At 46.0% G+C, this 13,332-nt stretch overlaps 1 protein-coding gene across 2 annotated transcripts in view; it reads right to left on the reverse strand.

Moving 5' to 3' along the window:
• Nucleotides 1-13,332, reverse strand: part of WWP2 (WW domain containing E3 ubiquitin protein ligase 2) — a 145,065-nt gene that overhangs the window by 75,385 nt on the left and 56,348 nt on the right. For both annotated transcript variants that reach the window (XM_079906852.1, XM_079906853.1), the window contains exons 5-6: nucleotides 11,204-11,341; nucleotides 8,915-9,011 (exon numbers count right to left, since the gene is read on the reverse strand). In XM_079906852.1, the coding sequence (XP_079762978.1) occupies nucleotides 8,915-9,011; nucleotides 11,204-11,341 (235 nt within the window). The remainder of the gene's footprint in view (nucleotides 1-8,914; nucleotides 9,012-11,203; nucleotides 11,342-13,332) is intronic.

Genomic DNA, 13,332 nt, shown 5'->3' on the forward strand with positions numbered 1-13,332 from the left:
TGGAGACACTTATCTTGGCCCCGTTGTTCACTGTCAGGAATACACTTTGATGTGCTCTAGATCTCCTAAGTTTGTTTTGCTCTGCATTCCTCCTCCTATGGATACGCTTTTAGAGGAATGACTCCATCCCAGGTCCACAGAGCCTGCTAAGCACCAATCACAACCGTCATGGGGGATGCCACCTTAAAGTGACAGCTTCATAAGCTGCTCCCCTCCTGCATTTCTTATTTCCATGAATGGGGTCTCAATCCAAGAGCCTGGGAGTCCCCTATATGCCTCCTCATCCTCCACCCTGTCTCACTAGTGAGTCACCCAGTCTTGCTCAATGATTACACCTCCTATAGGTCTTTCTCCTATTTCCTCCCTAATCTGCCACCACCCACAGCTAGTCATCCACTCCTATCTCACCAGTTCCCACAGCAGTCCTCTTATTGGTCCCTGAGTCTAGCCTCAACCTCCACTGTGTCAGACATTCCTACCTTCTTCTATTCCACATGTGTCCCTTGTCGTGTCCCCTCACTGCACGGGCTAGAAAACTCTCAGACTACCATGCCCCTAGGTTCTGGAAGTGATTTAGGTTGCACCAATGAGAAGCTCTTGCAGGAGATTTGGAAAGCAGAAGAAAGGGAGAGACCACTCTTCTGGTGGTGGTGATGGCTGTCAGTAGTTCCAGCAGTCTCCCTGCTTCACTGCCTGGACACCACTTCATGCACATGCAGTGGTTGGAGGGGCAGAAGTTTCCTGACATCTGTCTGGATTGCCACCACAGGACTATGACCTTGAAACCAAGGATGGGGAGGGCCTCATTTCTCCTCCAGCCCACCCAGTGACTTTTATAAATACCTAATTCCCCATATTAAATCCCTTTCTGCTCAAAATACCTAGAGTGGTTTCTGTTTCCGGCAATGAACCCTAACTGATACAACTTCAAATTCATCCAGCAGATACTTACCTGAATAATTTACCACAGAAATAACACAACATGCCCTTGCTCAGAACTCAGTGGTTTCCTATCTCCAAAGAATAAAATCTGAAGTCCTCAGCAAAGCATAACCCTTTGTGAACTGGTCTCACCTTCTTACCATCTCCCACAGCGGGATCAGCATTCTGTAAAGGGCCAGACAGTGAATATCTTAGGCTTTGCAGACCATATGGTCTCTGTCACACCTATTTAACTCTGCCATTGTAGCGTGAAAGTAGCCATAGATAATATGTAAATGAATGAGTATAGCTGTATTCAAATAAAATTTTATTTACAAAAAGAGGTGGTCAAGAGAATAAGAAGACAAGACATAGACTGGAAGAAAATATTTGCAAAAGACATATCTGATAAAGGACTGTTATCAGAACTCTTAAAACGCAACAATAAAGAAAGGAAAAACCTGATTTAAAAAATGGGCAAAGGACCTGAACAGACACCTCACCAAAGAAGATATACAGATGGCAAATAAGTATTTGAAAACCTGCTCTACCGCGTACATCATCAGGTAAACGCAAATGAGATACCACTACATGCCTATTAGAATGGCCAAAATCTGGAACACTGACAGCACCAAATGCTGGTGAGGATGCAGAGCAACAGGAATTCTCATTCATTGCTGGTAGGGGTGTAAAATGGTACAGCCATTTTGGAAGACAGCTTGGCAATTTCTTACACTCTTACACTCTTACCATACAACCTAGCAATTGCTCTCCTTGGTATTATCCAAAGGAGTTGAAAACACATCCACAGACAAACCTGCACAGGGATGTTTACAGCAGCTTTATTCATAACTGTTAAAACTCAGAAGCAACCAAGATTTCCTGTAGGTGAATGAACAAACCATGGTACATCCAGATAATGGAATTTTATTCAGTGCTAAAAAACAAATGAACTATCAAGCCATGAAAAGACATGGAGGAACCTCAAATGCACATTACTAAGTGAAAGGAGACAATCTGAGCTACAAACTTTATGATTCCAATTATATGACATTCTAGAAAAAGGCAAAACTATGTAGACAGTAAAAGGATCAGTAGTTGCCAGGAATTAATAGGGAGGAAGGTATGAATAGGCAAAACACAGGAGATTTTTAGAGCCCCGAAAGTATTCTGCATAATACTACAATGGTGCATGCAAGTCACTATACATTTGTCAAAACTCACAAAGTGTACAACAGCAAGAATGAACCCTAATATAAACTATGGACGCTGGGGGGTAAAGTCCCTCATTATCATTTGGGATAATGATGTGTCAATGTAGGTTCAGCGATTGTAACAAAATGTACCACTCTAGTGTGGGATGCTGATAGCAGGGGAGGCTGTGTGTAAGTGGGGCAGGGGGTATATGGGAAATCTCTGTACCTCATACTCAGTTTTGCTATGAACCTAACACTGCTCTAAACAAACAAACAAACAGGTGGCAGCCTGGATGTGACCTGCAAACAATGGTTTGCTTCAGCTATCATCCTGAATATCTATGTGTCCACGTTACCAAATGACTAATATGTCCTCGAATATGCCAAGTTCTCTTTTTCTCCATTGCATTTTCCCACGCTGCTCCCTCAGCCTGAGTGACTTCCCTTACCCCCACTTCAATGGTCTGCAAACTCCTTAAAAGTACAGCTCAAATGTGTGAGGTTTTCCCCTAAACCCCCCCAGGTGGATTTAGGTAAACTTTCCACTGCCTTCACTCACCATCACTATGGGGTCCATTGCACTAAACTAGAATTCTCACCTGTGACTCTGTCTCCTACTGGGTGCCAGTCCTCGATGTCAGGGGCTGTGGCTTTTCTTTTTTTTTTTTTTGGCTTTTCATCTTTTTATCACCACAACCTAGCTCACAGCCTGGCACTCATGTCTGTGGAACAAATATTGCCTCCAATTGCAGATACTTCGGATACTTGCCTTACTTTCTGGCACATACCACACCTCTGTGGGCTCAGAAGAGATGCCCAGTAAAGACCAATGAAATAAATGGATCTGAATAAATAAACGTATAATAGGGAATTCCCTGGCGGTCCAGTGGTTAGGACTCTGTGCTTCCACTGCCGGGGGCCTGGTCGGGGAACTAAGATCCCACAAGCCTCGCAGCATGGCCAAAAGCAAACAAAAAAAATGTACAATAATGTATAATGCATAATTTTAATTAGTGCAGATTTAATAAATAATAATTGATTAATAAATTAATAATTAATTAATGTGTAATTAATCTCCAGGATGACTTTTCGATGTCTGCCTTTGAGAACGCAGTGGGGCTCCTGTCCACAGTCTCAATCCTATTCCTTATACACCACCTGCTCAGAAGAGAGCCCTGAAAGCTCCTTGTGTGCAGGGACCGGATCTTAGCTATCAATGAACGAGTAAATGAAGTACACGTATTCCTTTTCTTACTCCTTTCTCATCCCCAGTAATCGTAGTGAGGCTAGAGCTAGATTTTAAGTAAAAGCTATTGGATGGGAGGCCTGAACTGTAAAGATGCTGGGTTCAGTGTCATGCTGACAGGGTGACATCGCCACATGACTACAGTTCCAAATCAATTAGCCTTTAGTCATCTCAGTGGAAGGACAGGTGAAAGTGGCCAACAATGACAGAGTGCCTGAAGGCTCAGTTCCTATCCACCCCTCATTACCCTATTAGTTTTGCTTCCCAGGACTCCCAGCAGTGTTCCCAGCAGTCTCAGGCCCCGTTAAGTTTATTTTTCTTTCCTTTCTGGGCTAGGCTGTCTGCAGACACAGCTGATGAGCTATTTAGAGCTCGCCAGAGACCTTGCGCCTTTCTATGCCGCCGAGATTACAGCTCTTTTACATCTCCAGAGGTCACTGATGCCAAGGCAAGGGAGTCAATAAATCGGATATGTTTTCATCAAAGCAGGATAAAAAGGGAGAGAGGAAAGGAGGCTGGATGAAAACTTATTACAGGAGGGTCTGAACTTTCACATGTAAAAGAATCGTGGGGGGGGTTGTTAAAATCTAGATTCCAACTAACACTGCCCAGTAGTGACAGTTGATGGAGGACAGAGGCCTGCAGCCCTTCACACCAAACACATGCACACACTCACGCACATTCACATATACTCTTACAATAAATATGTACATAATACATAATAAAGAAAAATTAATTATTTAAGCCCCTATGTCTAGATTCTTAACCAAGATCCCTTTCACAGTTTTCAGACCTATTAATGAAAAACTTTAGGAACCTAAAAGCAAGTTCAATGCATTCTTCCATTTGTTGGTACCGTTGCCCTGTGTGACGATGGAAAATCTACGGGGATTCTGGATGGAGGAGCTAGTTACTCAAGTCAGAAGAAATCTTAAGGCTATGCTTGGAGCAGCAGCAGTGCTCACGGGCAGTCCTATGGTTTCACCCATTAGGTGACATCACCTTAACTCCCTGGTTTCATGTAATAGCTGAGGAGTGGGGAAAAAAATCACAGGTGATGAAGAATCAGCAAACCACAGAGGGACTCCAACGCCCTGGCTTTTCTAACCTAGCGGTAGCTCTGAAGAAAGCTGCCGGTACCAGAGTGGATCCCCTTGCTGGGTTCTTTCCCCCTCCACGTCCACCACAGCACTAGCTCTTCTAGTTCACTAGTTAGCACCCTCACGTGTTAGCCCCTAAGACACTGTACTGAACCTTTGGACAGTGGACAAGTCTCTCTGCAAACCCACGCCCCCCCTCGCCTCGGTCTCTCCCTCTCCACGTGCTCATCTCTCCTCTTTCTGAGCTTCCCGTGACACTCGCCATTTCATATACATCGTGTACACCATGAAGACTGTGCGCTCACTGTGGAGAGCAGACACCATGTTTCTGGCAGGCCTCGTGCAAGGCGAGGTGTGCACGACACCGCGCACACATGAGAACTGCAAAGCCTGAATTGACTTAGGCACGGTTCCCAAGCTGGCCCTCATTCCAGCGAAATAAAATAAACACTGAGGGATTATTAAAGGGTGTGGTAGGCCCTCCCTGTGCCAACTAGCACACACTCTCCCAGGGGACTCCATAACACACTGGAATAAGGAACGCTGGCTGAGGACGCAGGGCAGGACGGCACACTCACAGAGCCCTGGGTACACCACGTAATGGCCCCTGCTCCAAACACCAAAGGGCCTCCTGGGCCCCCAACATTACTGCTGTTCTGACACATGATCTGGCAGTGACCAGCTTTCATCTGGAACCCTTTCCCAAGGCCCAAACTAAATTCTCCCACCTGAGATTTCTAAGTAACAGGAGCACAGCCAACAAGGCCAACGTGAAGCATCGCCTTAGAATCCCTGGCTCCACTGCTATAAAGATAAACTGGGCAGAAGAGAAATGAGTGGTCATTATCGAGCCTGGAGAATCCCTAAGTTCTGAAATCTGTCTACCTCGATGGCACACAACAATTTCTCCAACCTAACACCATCACTATACAGTTTACCTAGGTTGGTGGATGACAGTTTTTGTATTATGAAGAATACAGTGTAAACCAAAGAATATATTAAGTATATAGTCAATTGAAAAAAGAATAATAAAATGAACCCCCAGGGCCAAGAAATAGCATCCCCCATACCCAGAAGCTTTCACTGTGCTTTTTCCTCATTAAGCCCACCAGTGACAACCATCTTCCTGAATTCAGGGTTAATTCGCATTCCCTTCCAATTTTTATAGTTTTACCACCTATGAAGGTATCCATAAAAAATACATGGTTTCAGTTTACATTTTTGAACTTCACATAAATGACATCATACTATATATTTTTTCTGTGATCTGCTGCTCTTGTTCAACATTATGTTTCTGATATTCTACCACAGTGATGCAACTATCTTTCCTCCATTTTTGTTATGGGACGCCATTTCATTGTAGGACTAAACAACGATGTACAATATTAACTCTTTCTTTACTCAGCCAGACCCACCGACTGGATACTAACATGGTCTGTCTGCTAATAAATTTATGCCATCGGTGGCGATCCTGTGCTGGCTTCCATGTGGCAGCTCAGATGGCAAAACAACTAGAGATGTTTCACCTGATGATCCCTAAATAGTGAGAAAGATCCCAGTAAGAGACGGAGCTTTGAGGCCTTGTTTAGCAAGCACGTGGTAGCTTTGCTGGATGAGCTTGGGTAGATGAACCTTTAAGATAAAACTCTTACACGGTTCCGGTTCTATGGCTGTATAAAGCAGGGGAAGGAGAGGAAAAGGCTGCTTTCACATTGTAATCTTCACCTTCACGGGCACATCAGAGCACCTTTGATCATGGAGAACAGCACCCAAGTCCAAGAAAAACCAACCATTCAGACGGCGAAAGCTAAATATTTAGTCTGGGAGGCGGCAAGCAGAAGCCCGTCATTCTCTCTGCCACAGGAAACCAAGGACAGCGGAGGACTCTCCCTGAATCCTGAACGTTAGATTCACCACCCTCCTAACTACAGTCTCCTGGACAGGAATGCTTCAGTAATGCCGTGCTTCCCAGGTTTGGGTGTGGGGATGTGGGGCGCAAAAGACCGTCTCCAGATGCAATTCCTGGCCACCTTCACTGAGCGCTCCCAGTGTGCAAGGCTCTCAGACTGACAGAACTCATCTCAGTTAATTCCTACAGTGACCCTGTGAGGCAGGCGATGTCCCCATTTCATGCCTGAAAAAACTGAGAGGCTGAGCATTTCAGTGACTTGTCCAATATTGTATAGCAAGTAAATGACAGGCCAGGATTCAATCTACATCTGATTCCAGAGCCTCACACTCATCCAGCAGACTACTCTGCTACCCCGTGTGCACGGTGACCTTCGTAACTGCGACAGCAGTGGGGAAAGGGGGGTCTTAAGGATGCAGAAGAGACTGCCTTTGGGCCATACATCCAAAAGTGTTTGCTGCTGAATGGCAGCAGGTTCCATGCGAACACACAATAAATACTTAGATGGAAGAGGCCTGTGAAAATTCAGAGGCCAGGCATGGAAAATGCTGCAGTAGCTGGGCAGGCGGAGGAGGACTCCCACACGGCTTCAGCTACCTAGAAGGCAATTTGCCCACTAACAATTAACTAGCATTGAACGTCCGCCATGTGTTATGGGCAAAAATGCGTCCGATTTTCTGCTGAAGTCTGCCTGCTGTTGTAACACTCAAGAATCCTCAACACATCAGCAAAGAAGCGCTATCCAGACACGTAAATTTCAAGACCTATCAACTAGAGAACTTCAGAGAGCAACAAATAGGTCAAGAACTTAAGTCCAAACGTTAAGAGCTGAACACTGCCCTCCAGCCCCAAATTAAGTGACATCAGTTGTGTTTGACACCAATTTTCCAAGTCAGCTAAAAGACTAAGATGGTAGTTACTAGCACCAGAGCTAAGGAGGCATCATTCTCAGAGTGAATGTCTGAGGTGTTCCTCTCCACCAGCTACTCACCATTGAAGAGATTTTCTTTTCTCTAACTCTGGGTGCCAATCATGCCTTTGTTGATATAAGATTTGCCAGTTATATCGTTGGTCCTTACCCTGTGAGAGTCGACTACTTATCTCAACCTTCAAATCACTCTTCTCTGTGACTCGCTAGATGACTAGTCTTCATGGTATGAGGTAGTTAAGACCTTTGCAGAGGCTTGGAGAAAAGATGACAGGCAAATAGCACCTCTGCTTCTAATGATGCTATAGACAAAAGATCCAAACATCCAACCCCCTCTTGTTCCTGACGCCTGCCAAGCATCAAGACCTCACAAACCCTCAAAACAACCAAATCCAGAGAGGCTGAAGGCTGTCCTCAGAGGGATCTTTCCAGATGTTGTGGGTATTGGCTAAAATATGCTTTGTTTCTTAAAGCATTATTCCCCCACCGCCCGGGATTTGTTTGGGAGGATTTTTACCAGTTATTCGCCTACTCTCTGCAGATACAAACTACATTCCATATGATTCTTTTCCTTAAAATTTCCTTAAAATGTCTGGGGATTTTGTACATTGTAATAAACAATAAAACAGGTTCCCGGGACTTCCCTGGTGGTGCATTGATTAAGAATCTGCCTGCCAATGCAGGGGACATGGGTTCGAGCCCTGGTCCGGGAAGATCCCACGTGCCGCGGAGCAACTAAGCCCGTGTGCCACAACTACTGAGCCTGCGCTCTAGAGCCCGCGAGCCACAACTACTGAGTCCGTGTGCCACAACTACTGAAGCCCGTGCACCTAGAGCCCATGCTCGGCAACAAGAGAAGCCACCGCAATGAGAAGCCTGCGCACCTCAACGAAGAGTAGCCCCCGCTCGCCACAACTGGAGAAAGCCCATGCACACAGCAACGAAGACCCAACGCAGCCAAAAATAAATAAATAAATAAATTTATTTATTTATTTAAAAAAGCAGGTTCCCAACCTCCTCCCCATCTCTCAAATACACTTAAAATTATTCCTCTGCCTGGGAATTCAGTGACCGTGGAGAGGAGTTTGCACCATTAACACAGGTATAAGATGGGAATGTCGGTAAATAAAATTAAGTCATTTGGGATGTATATAACAAGTATAATACAGGTCAGACTCTGTGTGCAGGAGGTCTTAACCAACACTCCAAAGGGAATCATGGATCACCCCCCGCAAATAGAAATGTACAGACAGAAAATTTCACATACAAGGAACCACTGCTCTGAGTGTTCCTATGTGCATCCTGGAAGGATAACTGTGGCTACTGTACCTGATGCATAAAAAGCAGTCAAGCTCTGTTCAACAGTTCCTCTCGGCCAAATAACCCACTGAGTCAGTCCCAAGCTTTGTCAAGGCACCCCTGACCCTTCCGAGAATCCTGAGTTTTGTATTCCTCTCTGGGCCATCTTAACATACTTATAAGTCAGTTATAAGCTCTCTGGAAATTTCCAACAGTTTCTAACAAAAATTGTTCCTCGCCGCTTCCCAACATGTTTTCAAGAGCTCTAAGCAACTTCCAGGCTCCTCCTCATTCACAAGGAGGGAGGTGTCTTACCGGGATCTCCCACCAAAGCAGTTTGTGCTGGGGGGCTGGTGCCGGTTCTCTGGAGTGACAGCCGTCCCGCTGGATTCTCTCGAAGGCGGCTGTGAACCTGGAAAAGGGAACAATCACACAAAAAAAAGACAGAAACGTTGAGAAGCTCACACCTCTGTTTGAGATGTGGGTACAGGAACAGCGGTAAGTGCATGTTTTAAAGTTACCCACCCCAGGGGGACACCAACGGTCCAGCAAGCTGCAGCCTCCAGCATGACAAGGACAGGGACGGCTGGGTGAGGTCTGATCAGGGCTGCGGAACAGAGGGGCTCAAACCTGGGAAACAGCTCTTCCCAAGACCTTCAAGAATGTCTAAGGCACTTACAAGCGTGTTGCCTTATACGTTAAATGAACCACACCCCGTGAGACAGAGGATAGATGCTGGCCATGCAAAGTGGAAGCAAGAAATTGGGCATCTCTCCACATCGCAGCAACCAGAGAGCTTTTAAAAAGCCAAATCAGATTCTATCTAAATCAAATCATGATACTCTCCTGATTAAAAACCCCTCAACAGCTTTCTACTTCTTAGGTTGAGGTTCACAATCCTTACCAAGGTCTTCGAGGCTGTGTGACCTGACTGACCTCACCTCCCAGCACCTCCTTCTCGCTCCCCACGATCCAGCTGCCCTGGCTGACTCTGTACCCGCTGCAGGTCACGTTCGCTCCCACCTCAGAGCCTCTGCATGTGAGACCCCTCCACCTCTTACTCAGCCGCCCCTACACCCCACACCCCCTGCCTTGGCCTGTCCAAACTCCTTATACTCCAGCAGGACTCAGTTTCCTCAGGGAAACCTTCCCTGGCCCCCCAATTTAGATGAGATTCCCCCTCAAGTAAAGGAATCTCATACCACCCAGTACTCTTCCTTCATAGATTTGTTCACAGTTACAGTTATATAATTATTTCTGTGTTTACTCATTTGATATCTAACATCCCCTGCCCCTGCCAAGTAGATCACAAGCTCTAGGGAGTAGAGACCGTGTGAATTTTGCCCCTGACGTCTGGCTAGCACCCGGTCCAAGAGCTAGTACACACCAGGTGCTCAACTGTGGATGTATGTGCTGAATGAGTGAATGATGCAGGTTTTTCTAGATGCACCAAAAGTACCCCAAGCACCATGGAGGTCAGTTGAGGGAGGATTCTCAGACGTCAAGGCCCATCCAATCACTGAGATTCCACTCAAATGCCCTTCAGATAGAATTCAAACCCCACCCCTTGAAGCTACAGAAAGCCTGCTTGGGGCCTGGAAGGTGCCGTAGTTACATCACGCTTAACAAGAAAAATTATGGAGAAAGCCAACCGGTTTTGGACCTCAGACTTCATGAAGTAATTTCCTGCTAGATCCAAAAGTGACTAATTTCAAACTAGATGAAAAGAAACAAACCGCCAACATTCAGGACAGAGCAAGAGACACTCCAATTTCCCTGCTTCTTGCCTGTATTCAGCTAGTGTGAATCTCTGAGACACACAGTTCCCCTTTTCCAACCAAGGCCATCTCATAAAAGACACTCTCAAGCTCTCCAGGAAGTTTAACTGGATTGGGAAGAAGAAAAATGGGCCCAAGTAACATTTAATAAGGATGTTTTATTTTACAAAGTCCATGTGGGATGAAAACATGTTTTTCTCTGCTCTAGAACCAAAACAACAACACGCTTACAAAGGCTTGGTATTTATTTTGGTCCTTTAACAGAAAACAGTCCTTGAAAAATCATGTCCTGATTGTGATCCATGATGCTAAGAAGTGTCAGGGGGCTTCCCTGGTGGCGCAGTGGTTGAGAGTCTGCCTGCCAGTGCAGGGGACGTGGGTTCGAGCCCTGGTCTGGGAGGATCCCACATGCCACAGAGCGGCTGGGCCCGTGAGCCACAACTACTGAGCCTGCGCGTCTGGAGCCTGTGCTCCGCAACAAGAGAGGCCGCAATAGTGAGAGGCTCGCGCACCGCGATGAAGAGTGGCCCCCACTTGCCGCAACTAGAGAAAGCCCTTGCACATAAAGGAAGACCCAATACAGCCATAAATAAATAAATAAAATTAAAAAAAACAAAAACAAAAACTGAGGCTCAAAGCAGTTAAGGGACTTGCCCAGGACCCCTAAGCCTCAGTTAAAAAAAAAAAAAAGAAGCGTCAGGGCTGGCTGTGCAGTACCCAAACCCAGGTACCTGGTAGAGAACCAAGATCTGGGCACCTCCTCTGCCCCGCCCTGCCCCGCCCTGCCCCATCCCGGCACAGCCCTGGGGAGCAGGGCGGCACTCACCATCCGTCACGGCGCTGCCATTAGGCACGCTTCCCAGATCAACAGCCGGCCCGTCCAGGAAAATTGTCAGCTCACCACCCGAGACAACACCGCCTTTGTTCTCTGTCTGCAGGTTCAGGGTCAGCTGTGTGTTCTCCACTGTTGGACACAAAAAGCAACATGGATGGACAAAAGCAAATGCACACTGAGTTCAGATTCTGTAAGTTATAAGCTCCCACTTCACTGACTCTGGCTTTCCTGCCAACTTTCTTCTACATCTTCAAACTTGTCTCGTGGCACAGAAAAAGGAACGGGAAGGAATATGCCTAACTGTCACCACGGTATCAGGCTGGTGGGGAAGGCTGTGCTCATTTTTTTCTGAACATTTTATATAGTTAGGTTCACTAGGTAATTTCTACTTTATTTATTTGTTTGCTTATACCTGCAGGACCGTAAGAAAAGAGTAAGAGATACTGACAGCATACAGAGGAAGAAAGCAGTTACAAATAGCGTCCCCCCACCCACAGGAAGAGGGGTGGCAAAAAGAATCAAAACAGGTCAGGAGACCCTAAAGAAACGTTATCAGGAGTCATCTCTAGATAAAGGATTTCAGGGACTTATTATTTGGGCTAAAAAGTGTTTTTTAATTTTCAATCCGGAAAATGTTTCACTTTGAAATAAGGCGGAAAAAAGTTTAAAACAACAAAAGTTCAGTACAAGCAAGTCAGCCCCGTCGTTACATGGTCCTGGGTAAGTCCCACAGGGAGAGACTAGTCAACACCTGGCTCCATCAGTGAGGTAAGAAGGCAGCTCAGAGTCACCCAGCCCCTGGAACACTAGGAAAATTCAGCCCTGTGGGCGAACAAGAAACAGAACTAACTGGCACGAGGCAGAAGCACCAAACCCTAGGCAGGCTGGAAACTGCTGCACACACACCCCTGACCCCACCCACCAAGCCTGGCCGCACCGAATGGCCTCCATCCAGTTACTGCTGAGGACCCAGAGCCTCCAGTTCAGAGCCGTTCAATAATTACCAAGAAAGAGCAGCGTTTATGAGGATTTCCAAAGAGTATGCAGCCCTTCCATGCCACCCCACATCTTACAAAGCCAGACCAGGAAAGTGCCACATATTCCAACCTCCTTCCCCACCCACAGTATCCATCAAACCGCCGCTTCATTTTCTCTCTTTGTTGCTACTGTATTATTATAAGCTGGTTTTCTAGAACAAGGCAGGGCATGTATAAATAACTACCTCCATGAGCATTTCCTAGAGACAACCTCCCCTCACCAAAAAAGTCTACCCTGCATCTCTCCAAGAAACAGACACAGCCCTTTAAGAACCTAGCAAAAAAAAAAAAAACAGTCTCGATCAATTCAAGGATCTACTATAATAAGGTAGAAACCAGTTTTCCCTCATGTTTTCAAGCTCTTGAAGCACCTCTCCCTCCCCTTAACCTTTCTTCCCTGTGATGGAGCTCTCCAAATCCTTTTGAGTCTGTTTTCAGTCAGTTTTACTAAGGGGCTTGGTGAGTTCCAAATATTTCTATAAAAGAACACTTGCAACCTGAAAACTAGCTCCTTCAAAAGTCCAAGAGAGGGAAAGAACTGAGGCCTTTCAACCAGCACCACATGCCCGCCGTGCAGATGAGCCACCTTGGAGATGGATCCTCCAGCCCTGGTCTAGCTCTCAGATGACTGCGGCCCAGCCAATGTATCGAGTGCAACCTCGTGGAAGATCCCAGGCCAGACTGCCCAGCTAAGCCGCTCCCAAAACCTGACTCACCGAAACTATGAGGTAATAAATGTTTGTTTATTTATTTTTCTAAAGTCAAGGAGCACCTCCCCACTCTATCATACTGAGATCCAGGGTATAAGTCCCTAGCAGGCAGCAAAGCACAGAGGTCGAGGGCGGGTACCAGTCAGACAGACTGCATTCAAATCTCAGTTCTATCTAGTACTATGCGGTACTACACAAATTACTTAACTTGAGCACTGGTCTCTCTACCTTGCAAAACAGGAGCAGTAAGAACACATTGTTCATGTAACACATGTAATGAATTAAACAGCACCTGGTAAATTCCCAATAAACTGTCATTTTTATTATCTCCCTGTTGACTCTCCTGTTTTTAGGCTGAAAAGTCCTGATTTCT

This window comes from Stenella coeruleoalba, assembly GCF_951394435.1.
Source record: "Stenella coeruleoalba genome assembly, chromosome: 20".
Classification (NCBI taxonomy): Eukaryota; Metazoa; Chordata; class Mammalia; order Artiodactyla; family Delphinidae; genus Stenella; species Stenella coeruleoalba.